Source organism: Pagrus pagrus (genome assembly GCF_965226575.1).
Source record: "Pagrus pagrus genome assembly, chromosome: 13".
Classification (NCBI taxonomy): domain Eukaryota; kingdom Metazoa; phylum Chordata; class Actinopteri; order Spariformes; family Sparidae; genus Pagrus; species Pagrus pagrus.
The window spans coordinates 439,086-453,182 of record NC_140197.1 but is presented as its reverse complement, the minus strand read 5'-3'; the positions used below and the strand labels follow the sequence as shown (position 1 = coordinate 453,182).

Genomic DNA, 14,097 nt, shown 5'->3' with positions numbered 1-14,097 from the left:
AAGCCCTCGTCAATGGAACGCAGATAACATGATCCACCATGGCAACGGGTGACAAAAAGCCTAGATCGTCCTACTTCTCCCCAGTGGAGTTAGAATTATTAATGACTGCATATGCAGAAAATGAGCATATTCTCAGACGAAAAAGCAATACTGCTGCAGCAGCGAAAGATCGAGAGCTTGCGTGGCAGAACATTGCTGACCGAGTCAATGCGTGAGTATTAATTGGAGAAAAAAAAGAAATGTTTTGTCTTGAGTGTTCCACTCATTCAACATTTATATTCTATATGTGTGTTTGAGCGCACAGGTGCAACCCAACAGGCACAAGACGGACCTGGCAGCAACTGAAGATGAAACATAAAAACATAGTCCAAACAGGTAAGGTTTAATTTAATTACAAGCGATTGTGGTGTTGTTTAGTCTGCCCTCATTAAACAGCATTCAGTGGCTACATTCAACATGTGATAGCGATATTTAAGTAATTAGGGAAATCCCCTAAACAAAGAAAAAGCCAAATCTTCAGCCATCCCATCACTGCCACTATTTAATATTGTCTATATGAAAGCCACACCTAAATGCCTGTTGTACATGCATGTCTCCAAATTTGTGTTTTCTGGATATGTTCAAATTTGACCTCCTGTATAGCCAACAGAAAAAAGGCTGAGGCCCGCAAAACGGGTGGTGGTCCACCACCACCACCGCTCACAGAGGCAGAAGAGATGCCCTCAGTCAGAACAGTGGGCGACCTATCGCTGAGGGCATCTCTGGGGGGAGCTCATCAGAGCCAGCCACGCCCCAGGACACAAGGGCCTACGTAAGAGGTAAGTTATTAAAATGAATGGCATATGTACATTCATCCTTTTTCTAGTGTTAGCTCAGTAATGGCCATCCATTCATCATAGACACAACTTGGCACACAGATTTTTCTTGTAGCAGTTGGCTACAGTTCTCTGTAATTGGCTGCTGTTGCTCTCAGATATCAATCTATTTCAAGGTGACTCAGAGTCTGAACAATTGTGATGGACCTGCACACTACTGTCTACTTAGTGTCATAGTAAGTTGTGGGTCAATGCTGAACAACATCTTACTGAGGTAAGCTGTGCTGTGGAGGTTGATGGACCCTCTTCCTCGTTATCATTATCATTTCCAGCATTGCTCTGCTAGAGAGAAAGAAGCTGCAAGTTGCATTGTGGAACAACACTATCATTAACTGAAACCAAAGTTATTTTAAAAAGGTGTAAACCTCAACGGGCCTTTCTGCATCTTCCCTCTCTGTGGCGGCAGATAGGGTGTCTTCATCATCCTCCTGTAATAAAACAGAATTATTGTGTTATGTTCTACCCATCATGATAACTCTGTGAAATAATAAGAGTACTTACAACAGCATGGAGGTCTGTTATCTCAGAAGGCTCCACAAGACAGATTACACCATCGGTAACTGGTAGAACAAGATTAGTCAGTTAATGATTACCCAGAAAAGTGCCCCACCTAATGTACATTTCTTTTTCTTTTTTTTTTGAAATTCAACGTCGTTTGTGTTCCTATAGCTCCCTGTAAAACAACTGTATAAGGTGTACTTGAAGTCACAAATCGAGAAGTCTAATCTGGAAATGGAGCACATAAGGCTACAGATAACAAAGACACAAATGGAAATACAACTGCTCGATCATCAGTTAAGGCTGGGTGATGTGCCCACAGGTGAATGATTTTTAATTGTTTCAACAACAAAAGATTAACTGTACAACATTTGTACTTCCAGGAAATAAAGAAGACCTCATAACATAAGAGGTATACTGTCTTTCTTTGACACTGGGGAGGTGATGGGTCAGTCAGAAATGATTGAAGCATATCATGTCTCTAACAGCTCTTCCATCTCGTGCATCAGCAGGGGGGTTAGGATTGTCTGGATCATCAGGGGAAAGAGTAGGACATTGCTCCCCTCTGATTATGGCAATGTTGTGTAGGATTACACATGCCACTATGATGTCACACGCCCTTTCCGGGGTGACCCTGAGCCTACGAAGGCACTGGAATTGGGCCTTGAGCATCCCAATGGTCATCTCCACCCTGGCTCGTGTCCTGCAGTGAGCTACGTTGTAGCGTTGCTGTGGGCCGGGCTCAGGGTCAGGGTAAGGGGTCAGCACATGGGGCTGGCAAGGGTACCCTCTGTCTCCGAGTAGGTAACCATCGAACTCTCCTACGATAATACAAGATACAGTTTAATGTTTCAGTTGCAATAGGAGGAAACAAAATATTGATCATAAGATATAGCTTTACTGTAAATAAACTCACCACGGGCAAATCTATCACTCAGTGTAGACTCACGAAACATTCGAGAGTCATGCACAGACCCAGGCCACTTTGCTTCCACATTGTTGATCATGTAGGCTGCATCACATATGATCTTCACAGTGGAGAACAGTAATTAGCTGCAGTAGCTGTATTGAAGTATATTTCATTTGGAATGTTAAAAGCTACTATTTAGGCTTACCTGTACATTAATGCTGGGGACAGATCTCCTATTCACATAATCGCCTTCATTTATTGAAGGAGCTATGATGGGAATATGAGTGCCATCAATGCAGCCAATCACACCTGGAAACCCTACAATATATCAAATTGACTGATTAGTGCTTCGAGTCTCAAAGCTTTATAACATTACATTAGTTATTGCTTACACTGATACCTGCAATTCTGTGGAACGCTTCCTTGAGAGTCTGGTGGGTCTGTGACTTGGGAACACTACAAACGCGTGTAGTAGTCGTTTCAGTGCCACTGTCACATTTCTGACAGCCGACAGACGGTTGCCTTGGACACATGCTCTGCATCACCAATGTTGTACAAAAAACTGCTGTTGGCAAAAAAACGAAGTGCAATACAAAGAATTGTCTCGGAACTGAGAGCATTTCCACGATGTGTCATAGACACAGAATATTGTTCAGATAAATTATTGACAGTGCAGAGAAACGGAAACGCTCAAACAGGTACTCATCAGGGAATGATAAAACATCCAATCGGGGTCTGATAATCCTCTCCCGACGGAGATTTCTGCGGAGTATTTGCGCTTCGATATAAACTGGCTCCTCGAGAAATGGACACGCCATGTCTGCCACTGCCTTCAGTCTGCAGGCTTCAACTTAACAAAGGGGAAACTCAGGGTTAGTTGAAGCAAACCTGCCAGCAAGCAGGTTAGTTTCACGGAGTATGTTGCCCGGGCAACTGACTCAGAGTTACGCTGAACTGGCTTTGTGAAACTTTCCTCATCTCAGGCTTAACTAACTCAGGGTTTTCACTAAACCTGCTTTCTGAAACGGGCCCCAGCTCTCTCCATGGGTCAGAGAGGCAGACACTCTAACTACATTTAAGTCTAGGCTTAAGACCTTCCTCTATGACAGAACTTTTAGTTAGGGCTGGTTCAGGTAGCTCTGAACCATTTTATAACTGTGCTGCTATAGGCTTAGACTGCTGGGGGACACATCTGGTTACATGGAGCCCTCTCCTCTCCTCTCAGTACATCTGAACTGGGTCTAAGGGCAGAGGATGTTATGATGCCATGTAAAGCCCTTTGAGACAAACTGTTTGTTAAAACGGGCTATACAAATAAAATTACCTAGCAAAATGTGAATCAAGATTTTTACACATGCCCTTAAGCAATTATCTTCGATCACTGACCGACAGCGCCATTCACCCGTCACACAAGGAGTCATGTCAGCTGGTAGGCTAACCCTTTTTCCATTGCCATTTATGTTTCAGTGTTATGTTCAGTGCTTGGGATGTGCCTCTTGGTCTGACATGTATTCAATTTTTAATTTATCAAATGTAAAGTTTTTTTTAAAATAATTATTTGGTCTATTTAACTTGCCTTTTGTAATTCTGCCTTCAGCTCCATAAAAGTCTTGGGGAAAAGACATGGCATAAACTGATTTGTTGAACTCAGCCTGATGTAAACATTAATAAAACACAGGCAGCTCTATGTTTTCCCTGTGTGATGTTCAGGGACAGGTCAGGACAGTCTGAAGACAGAGAGCTCTGAGGTTGAAGTCTTATGCACCGTGAGACAGTGACAGGTCTGTAGGCTACCTACGTCTTGACCACATGTCAGCTGTTCCGCTGCAGCAGAGGAAACTCCGCTGTTCTCAGCTCCACTGCGACGAGCGCTTTTTAATTTTTTTTTTTTTTTAATTAAGCTCCAGTAGCGACCGGCTAAACTATATAGTTTTTATGCCTTTTTTTCTTCTTGAGCACCTGCCCCTCCAAAGGTCTCTGCACGGGCCTGATGTGAACCAAAAGCACTGCTGACGTGATGTCTGAAGTAAGGTAAGGTAATAGGTTGCCAAAGATCCCACCAAATTGTATTTTTTTAAGCAGGTAAATCGACCTCTCGAGTACAAGCTCTGTTTGTACTCGCCGCACTTAGCACAGAGCACCGGTGTTGTGTGTGCTCCTCACTCAGGCACACACACACACACACACACACACACACACACACACACACACACCTGGCAGCAGCGCACGAGGAGAAAAAAACTGACGCACATCCAGTGAAGGCACTTTTTGGATTGTAATTTAAAAGTCTGTGACGAAAAAAAGAGACATTTTATTAAGTTTTTATTTGATTAAGTAGATTTTCTCTCGTCTTTTTTCGTCAACAAAAAATGCGTGTTAATTTCGTCACAGTCAGTGTTTAAGGGCAATGATTTCGTCTCGTCTTCGTCTTGTTTTCGTCATGAAAAAAACATCGTTGACGAATATTTTTCGTCTCGTCTCGTCTGACGAAATGAACACTGTTTGCAACAGGGGGTCTAACAGGGTTATAATCACTTTTCCAGAGTCATTTTCCCAACACTGTGGCTGCTGATGAAATGGTAACAGGAGATAGCCTAGCTCAGTAGAAGTTCAGGCCCACAGCCTTGCAATAACCTCCCCCTCATAGCCAGCTATTTGGCTCTCTGATTTGTGTGACAATGGGAGACCAAATGCCCACTCAGTGCAAACAAAAGGTTGAGCAATTATAATGCTAACTCAGCTTGCTTACTAGTTACTTTCAACTTGTAGTACAGCACACCACACATCACACATCCTAATACACATAAAATCCTGTTTAGTAGATAAACACATGAGCATCAGCAACATCCCTAACTGATAATGCTAATTCCCTGGCCTAAGTCATAAGGCATGCACTGAATACCTGCACAGCTGCAAACATCTTCCAAAATTCTTTTCATCACCTGAAATTATTCCTCTTTAAATGGAGATTCACAGCGATTACATTGTGATCAAATAGGCTATTTGACAGGAGGTATTACTAGCATTCATTTCCGAATAAAACAGTGGCCATCGCACAGGCCTGTTATAATTTCATGGCTCAAATCAAATGATGATTATGTATGTAATTGCGGTTTTATGAATTTTGACTGACCACCAGAGGTGTTTTAAGTGCCGCCTCTGGCGGTCAGTGGAAATTCAGATAACATCAGAATGACTGTGGGCGATGAGAATTTTGTGAGAGAAGCGCCATCTCCTGGTCATACCCTGTATTTCAATGAATGGGAGGAGTTACAGTAAAACATTGACATGAGAAAGAGGGGGGCCACTCCAGCGGCTGGGATTTGAAGGGGATTTGGAGGGAAGTTGGCTGGAAGATATAGGCCATTCGGCTGGCTTTCAGCCTGAAGGGGAACTTTTTATTTATTTTTTTATTTATTTAACCTTTATTTTGACAGGGTAGATCCATTGAGAGCGAGCTCTCTTTTTCAAGGATGCCCTGTAGCACACAGAAATCACAAAACATCAATACAACACAGTAAAAGTACAAAGTAAAAAAAGTTAAAAAGCAAAAGTACAGTAATAAAAACAGGAGTAGTAAAAAACATTAAATGAAGCAAGTACACGTCTGAGTCTGAGCCCCCAGTACTGTGGTGAGAAGTAGATTTTTGAAAGCCTCAAATGAGATGAGTCTATCGAGTTTCAGTGAGTTTTGTAATTTGTTCCATCGGTGTGGGCCATAGAAGGAGAAGGCAGTTTTTCCTAATTCTGAGTTTGTATAAGGGAGGTGTAGACGGATTTGGGACTGGGAGCGGGTAGGGAGACCTGTAGAGCGAGAATGTAAAAGTGAAGTTAAATATGGGGGAAGCGTTCCGAGTAGTGCTTTATAGATGAATAATAAACAGTGCTGTTCTCTGCGAGTGGTGAGAGATGGCCAGCCCACCTTGCTATATAAAATGCAGTGGTGTGTTGAATATGGGTCCCTGGTGATGAAGCGTAGGGCACTATGGAAGATAGCGTCCAGGGGTTTCAATGTTGTGGCTGAGGCATGCATATATATTACATCATTGAAATCAAGAACAGACATTACAGAGGCATGAACAAGAATCTTCTTACTCTGTGATGAGAAGCAGGACTTGTTTCGATATAGGAAACCAATTCTAGGCCTAAGTTTGTTGATGAGGTGATCTACATGGGTACGAAAGGAAAGCTTGAAGTCCAGCCAGGTGCCCAAGTATTTGTAGGTGTTGACGGTTTCAATAAGTTGACCATCTAATGTGTGAATACTGAGGGGGGGGATGTTTCCGTGGGACCTTGTGAACAACATACATTTAGTTTTGCTAGAATTTAGTACAAGTTTATGAGCTACAAGAGACGACTGGAAATGGTTGAAGGCAGATTGTAGATTATCAACAGCTGAGTTGAGAGTAGGAGCAATGCTATATAAAATAGCATCGTCTGCGTAAAAATGGACATTGCAGGCTGGGGAGGGGGTAACAATATTATTAACATAAAGAGAAAATAGAAGGGGACCAAGAATGGAGCCTTGCGGAACACCCTTGTGTAATGAAAGTGAATTGGATCTAAATCCATCTGCAGTAACTGCTTGCGTTCTCCCAGTGAGATAGTTGGAGAACCAGTTGAGAGAGAGGCTATCAAGGCCGATGGATGAGAGTTTGTGTAATAGGGTGTTATGGTCTACAGTGTCAAAGGCTTTTGACAAGTCAATGAAGAGAGCTGCACAGTGCTGGTGAGAGTCTAACCCGTTAATGATGTTGTTAATGACTAGTGTTGTAGCTGTGGTAGTGCTGTGACCCGGTCTGAAACCTGACTGTTCTGGTTGAAGGATGCTGTTTGAATCCAAAAAGGACCGCAGTTGAGAGTTTACAAGGGATTCTAAAATTTTGGCTAAGCAGCAGAGCTTTGAGATTGGTCGATAATTATCTAAGGCTTTAGCAATACCACCCTTGAATAATGGTACAACCTGTGCAGCCTTCCACACAGCAGGGATTTTACCAGATGAAAATGTCATATTAAAGATGTGTGTGAGCGGTGCAGCAATTAAGCGGGCACTCAGGTGCAGGAGATATGGGTCCAGGTCATCTTCACCTTTGGATTTCTTGAGGTCAAGGTGAAGGAGTGCTTTCATTACCTCAGCTTGGTTTATCGGTCTCATTGTAAAGACTGCTGGTGGATTGGATGCAGTTATAAATGCTAGGTCAGGAGCAGCTGGGACAATGTTGTTATCAAACAAGTGACTAGAGGCTATGAAATGGTGATTAAAAGCATCACACATATCTGATTTGTTCGAAATACAGGTGTTACCACAAATTATTTGTGTGGGGAGCGAAGAGTTGGGTGTGGAATTTAGAGATTTTATGGTTTTCCAAAATTTGGCAGCATCACCTTGGCTAGTAGCAAGAGAGGATAAATAAAAAGTGGATTTAGCCCTTCTGATTGAGCTGATGCATTTGTTGCGCAGCTTTCTGAAAAGCAACCAATCAGATGGGCTGTTAGAGAGTCTGGCCTTTGACCAGGCAAGATCTCTGGCATGGATAGCTTCAGAAAGGTCAGCAGAGAACCAGGGATTGGAACGATTTTTTATGCGGAATTTCTTGTACGGGGCATGTTTATCTATGAGGGAGCTAAAAACACTCAAAAAATATTCAAAAGCCAGCTCAGAGTCGGGAATTAAGTTAGTCCTTTCTAGGTCTGCATGAGACAAGTCATTTATAAATGCCTGCTCATTGAAGTTTTTAAAGTTGCGCTTTCTGATGGTGCGTCCCCTGGGAATCTGACCTTTGGTCACTCTGACACAGGCTATAGGACAGTGGTCACTGATATCCTGAGCGAGAACGCCACTGTATGGATATTTCTGTGGCCTGTTGGTCAGAATAAGGTCAATCAGTGTGGATTTAGAGTTGTCCTTATTATTAGGCCTAGTGGGGTAGGAGATCAGCTGAGACAGATTTAATTCAAGGCATAACTCTTTAAGCTTAGATGAACAGGGAGACAACCAGTCTAAATTCAGATCACCCAGAATAATTAGCTCAGAAGAAATGTAGGGAGAGAGTAGTTTTCCTAGTTCTTCTAAGGCTGAGGTAGGGGCAGAGGGTGGGCGATAAATCCCACAGATTGTGATATGACTATGACTATTGCTATTGCCCCCAACACTGACATCCAGAATAACAAATTCATTACAATTGGGCACAGAGGCAGAGGAAATTACACGTACTGCCAGATGCTCTTTGATGTAGATTATGACCCCGCCCCCTCTTGATTTCCTGTCTGCCCTAAACAGATTGAAACCCTTAATGGCTACTTCTGAGTCTGACACTTTTCCGGAGAGCCACGACTCTGTGATGACTAAAATGTCAAGGTTTGATTCAGTAGTCAGCACATTAATGAAGTCAAGTTTTGATAGCAAACTCCTTGTATTTAAGTGCAGGAATTTAAGACCATTACAGAGTCGAAATTCATGTATTGACCTGAGTTCACTGAGCTGGGGTGGGACTAATGACTCAGCAGAACTGGAGGCCAGAGGAGTGATGGCTGACGGGCAGGTTATAAGGCGAGAGGAATATCTAACTGGAACCAGGTTGAGTAGATTTCTAGAATTAGTGGTAGGCAGAATGAATGATCTGTATGGTCTGTTTGTCACTCTTACAGGAATGCTCTTGGTTGTAGTGAGGCTGCTGCACAGGTAGGGGGAGCTATATGGGGTTACGGTGAGTCAGGCAGAACATGAGTGGAGGGTCAATTCAATGTTGGAGGCTAGGAGGCCTGAGCCTTCACGGTTTGGATGTAAGCCATCTCTTTTAAAGAACTGTGGTCTTCTCAGAAAGGCTGCGAAGTTATCCACAAAGGGGATACCTTTGTGCATACAATAGCCCTTCAGCCAAGTGTGGAGCTGACGGAGGCGGCTGAATTTAAGATCGCCGAATCGCGGAGCGGGCAGCGGACCGGAAACGATGAGCTTCTTGCCAGTGTCCAGCAGAGCGTCAACGAGGCGGGTGAAATCCTGTTTGAGCTCCTCCGACCGCTGATTTTTTATGTCATTTATGCCTGCCTCAAGGACTAAGGTGGGGACAGACCTGTACTGGTCGCTTAGGAGCAGAGCAGCTGATTTAATGTCATTAACAGAGGCACCTGGGTGACAGAATGTCCTCCCTCCAGGCACCGCTACATACCTGACTAGCGATGTGCCAATCACGAGCAGGGAGGGGGGGCGCTGCACCTGGGAGTGTGCTACTGATCTTCGCGGGGGGCTCTGACGAGAATGCTCCGTTGGCGAAGTCAACTGATGTGGTGGCCGGGAGGTTAAGGACGGACGTCCGCAGCGAGGAGCCATGGATCTCTGAGGAGCAGGAGTGAACCGGGGCCGAGATTGCCTGCGAAAGTTGCTACACTCAAGAGCAAGTGGTGGGGAGACCCGTGACCCTTCGTCCAGGGGAGGGAAATCCTTGATACTAAGAATGTCGTATTTATTGTTCAACTGGATATTAAAGTGTGGAGGTGCAGGTGCGTTGGTGGGTGAACTGTATTTCCCTTTGCTGGCGCCTACTCGGGTCCAGTGCTCCTGATGAACAGGTGTGGAGCTGGCAGCGGCTTTAGGCTTTGCTCCAAGCCGGGCCCAGGTGTCATTGGGAGTCATGGCCGGTGGCAGGGGAGCGTCAGCGGCCGAATGGCGAGCGATGTCTCCGGGCTCGTCGGGTGACGCGGCGCCGACCTCACCTACGGCGAGTGGGTGGATGGTGGACTCGGGCATCTCGGAGACACGTTGTGCGGGGCCGAAGATGATGGTATCCATGAGGTTTTCTGCCGCCTGGATCTGGTACAGTGTGGATATCCTCCTCTCCAGCTCGGAGATCTTGTCGGACAGGCGGACACAGCTGAGACAACCAGGCAGGGACGGAGAGGTAAGTGGAGCCATATCTGTACGGTGAAGAATGCTGGGGAGAGAAACAGCTGTGGCCAGTAAAGGTGTCTTGAGGAATAGAATGAATTGCTGCTGCTGTTGTTGTTATTGTTGTTGTTATAGCTGTTGCCCTTGTTGTGGGTAGCTAACGATAGTAGCGCAAAGCGAAACTTACACGCCAGGGCTCCACATCGGGAGCCCACTATGTAGAAAAGCCTCAGATCACTCAGCAGATAGGTTTGCAGAATCACAACTTACCGACACAGGCCCATGAACTGGGCCTGCTGCGGTGGTTCAGCGTCCGGTAGTCTGGATCGGTGTAGGTTTAGCAGGTAGTAGGAGTGTTAGATTGGTGTCCTGAGGTACTCTGTGCACGTGTAAACTCTGTCACTTCCCGATGGATACACACACAACTTGACACACGATCCCCTCCTGGCTTGGACCTGGCGGAAATAATGAAGTGAGGGCTGGGGAACCAATATAGAACCTCAGAGGAGGCTCGTCCATTTAAACCGCTACTACTGTATATTTACAAAGGCCTTATGCTATTTTCTTCTTTTTTCTACTCTACAGCTGTTTCACTATTCTACCACAGCCCTCTTACTTAGGCGCTGTCTCTGGATCCGTTTATCTTATTTTAGTCATCCCGGAGAGGGCACGATGACCTGGCTTCCCTGCCATTTCAGAACTTCCCGCGTCTAAATCACCCCAGAGAGGGCACGGTGATTATACGACCGCCAGTTCTCTTGACCCCTTTTCCCCGGGTCGCAATGAGCTCTTGTTCAAATCTCAAACCACAACAACAACTTATTTAACGACTTATTCAGACGTTTTAAACAACGTAGTGGTGGTAAGAAGAGGCTGCATCAACCCAAGTTATCATTTGTTGCAGCAAGAAAGGCAGAGGATGATCAGGCAAAGAGGAGGAAAGGTGAGAATTGTAATAAGCTAAGAGAATGAGGAAAATAGTGAAGGAGCCTACAGATGAATAACACAATAAATGTGGCCCAGTCTGAACAGAGCCAAATCCGATTTGGACACTTGCTAAAAACAGTGTGGACAGTCAGCCCTAAAAATCTGATTTGAGAAGAAATCTGATTTGAATCAGATTCACCTGCAGTCTGAACGTGGCCTATGTCCTCTCAGGTCACGTCACCACCCCTCAGAGGCCGTCACATCCTGACAGACGATCCTGATTCATGTTTCTGCTCAGAGAAAGCTTCAGTATTGATCCAATGGTTATTGATCTGATGGTTAAAGGGTTTAAATGGGTGGGACACACATTAACACATGCAGTCCATGAATAAATAAAACTCAAAACTGTGCGCTTGAAGTCATACGAGCTCCATATGTGCTTCAGTTCATTCATTTTTAAGGGCAGCAGACCTGAGCTTATGGAGCATTTGTGCTGCAGGCAGCATGCTTTGTGTGTGTGTGTGTGTGTGTGTGTGTGTGTGTGTGTGTGTGTGTGTGTGTGTGTGTGTGTGTGTGTGTGTGTGTGTGTGTGTGTGTGTGTGTGTGTGTGTGCATGTGTGTGTATCCAATCAATGTGAGGATAAAACAAACACATTGAAGAGGAATGAACCCAGGGCTGCAGGACAGAAACTCCCAGATGATTTTATCTCAGTGCACATCTGGTGAGTTAAAAATAACTCTTTTCTCTCTTTTTTTTTCTTTTTTTAAACTTTATTGCAAACGAATGAAGGGAATGAATGAAGGGTTAAACACAAACAACCCTTGTTTTTTTTTCTTTTTTTAGAACTTAGTTTCACATTCAAAACAAGCTTACAAATCAATATGCATTTCACATATTCTATGCCGGGGGGCTTAGTTTACACTAGTAAATGTAACTGTTCACAATATTAAACAGTTTGGTAAAGATGTTGATATATGAAGCAGATAATTAGTTTTCGTTACCCTCCCCTCGAGTTTTGTGGATTTCATTAGACAACCATAATCCAGAATAGATATGATAGCATAGTAGGTACGTCTGCGAGTCAACGGAGCGGGCGACCAGCGAGGACAACGATGTCCTCGCAGGTTGCAGGTTATGATCTTTCCTGCCACATGCCATCACACTTTACAATAAGAACTCTGGTCATTACAGTCACTCCGCACTTTACACATTACACATTTCTACTTTGCGCTATTATCAACATAGACCATTTGTTGTATATACTTTTATATATTACATTGAATAGTTTATTCTTTATATTTTGTATTCTCTATGTTCTCACTGTGTAATGCTGCTGCTGCTGCACTGTAATTTCTCAGCTTGGGATCAAAAAAGTAGGCTATCTCTATTCTCGCAGGGCCGCTAACGTCATAAAAGACCTTAATCACCCGTCCCATGGCCTGTTTCCCCTTCTGTTGTCTGGTAAAAACATAACCTCGGCTCAAAATACAGTAGACTGCTGAAACAGTTTCAGGAAATCAATATTATTATTGAACTAATAATAATAACTATATTTATTATTTTCTTAGTATGCATTATTGATTAAATATCTCGGGGTACCAGTCTTGTTCTGGTAACAGTATTACTTTGTGAATGAGAAATGACAAGTTATTTTGTAATCTTGTATCTCCTGGCATTGAATAGCTGTATGGATTATGAGGATGTTTAGACAGACATACAGGTTAGGATAATTGCTGAATGGCCTGTAGGTGTGAAAGGGAGTGTGAATGTTTCTCTGTTTGTATATTCTCTGCTCTGTTATTGAATGGTGACTAGCCCAAGGTGTACCCTGCCTCTCCCCCTAAGTCTGCTGAGACATACTCCAGCTCCCCCATAACCCTAGTGACGATAAGTGATATTGAAGATGAATGAATGACTGACAGTTTAAGATATACATCAATGTTGATGATTTTATTTTACATGTTATTGATGACGCATAGATCGGTAAACTAAACCAAACAGCAAAATTGAACAGAGAAGATAAAATAAAAAATATAAAATATAAAATAAAAAATGATCTGGGGGGAAAAGGTCAATGATTTTATATGGATGCATTCGTATGGCAGAATTCCACATTTGTATTGCAATCATTCAATTCACAAATTTGTCTTTGGCTTGTACCCCAGGTTTTTTTCTGTACATGTATTGGTGAGCATGGTTTAAAGAATGATTTGTCGACTGCAAAGATGCCATTTGTAGCATCAATGCACTGACATGACAGGTGCCGTGTCTCTATTCCAGAAAGTGGTTAGGAGCACGTTTCAGACCATTTGGAGTGTTTTAATTTTTTTTTCTTTTATAGGAAAATGAAGCAGATGTGAGCAAGTGAGGGACTTGAGACTCCGGCTACCCCCCCAAATGTGGATACACAGGAGGGGGCAAAGACAGACAGAAGAGGCAGCGTATGTGCTGAGGGCCGTCTCCTCAGGTCTGGCATCACATGTGCTGCAGGCCGTAGAGCACAACTGATTGTGATTGTATTCTTGCACCAGCTTATTGTGTTTTTACAGTTGTTTTTGTTCCCCATGACCACTTTTGCCAAGAAAGAGCTGCTACTACAATTTCCACATTTTTCAATTACAAATGACAGAAACCTGTTGCGTGAGGCTCGGCTGCCGACTCTGGGAATATCGCAGCTCTGTTGGACTTCAGTACTGTGTAACTCATAGCTATAAACATTATGAAGCAACACTTAGCCTTTTGTGTTTGGGGAAGAACATATACATTTGACAATATTTTGTTTAAATAACTAAAAAGATACATTTTGGTTTGATATTCAAATGTCATGTACATATTACCTTTTTCAGTTTCATTTCTTGTGAAGTAACAAAAAGGAAATCCAAACCTTCACGCCTGCTTATGGACATGATGCCACCTCTGCCTTCGGTAGTCTGACAGGCAGGCTGGCAGTAAGACAGACAGACAGACTGACTTGCAGGCAGACAGAGAGACAGACAGGCAG

The 14,097-nt window shown here is 43.6% G+C and overlaps 1 protein-coding gene across 2 annotated transcripts in view; it reads left to right on the top strand.

Annotated features, from left to right (window-relative positions):
• The window catches only part of LOC311267485 (uncharacterized protein), a 33,368-nt gene extending 19,271 nt beyond the window's left edge, over positions 1–14,097 (top strand). Inside the window, exons 9-11 of one of the 2 annotated variants that reach the window (XM_084370573.1) lie at positions 305–375; positions 643–818; positions 13,438–14,097. In XM_084370573.1, coding sequence (XP_084226699.1) covers positions 305–345 — 41 coding nt within the window. In that variant the 3' untranslated portion in view covers positions 346–375; positions 643–818; positions 13,438–14,097. The remainder of the gene's footprint in view (positions 1–304; positions 376–642; positions 819–13,437) is intronic. The other variant, XM_084370574.1, reaches the window with a different exon arrangement.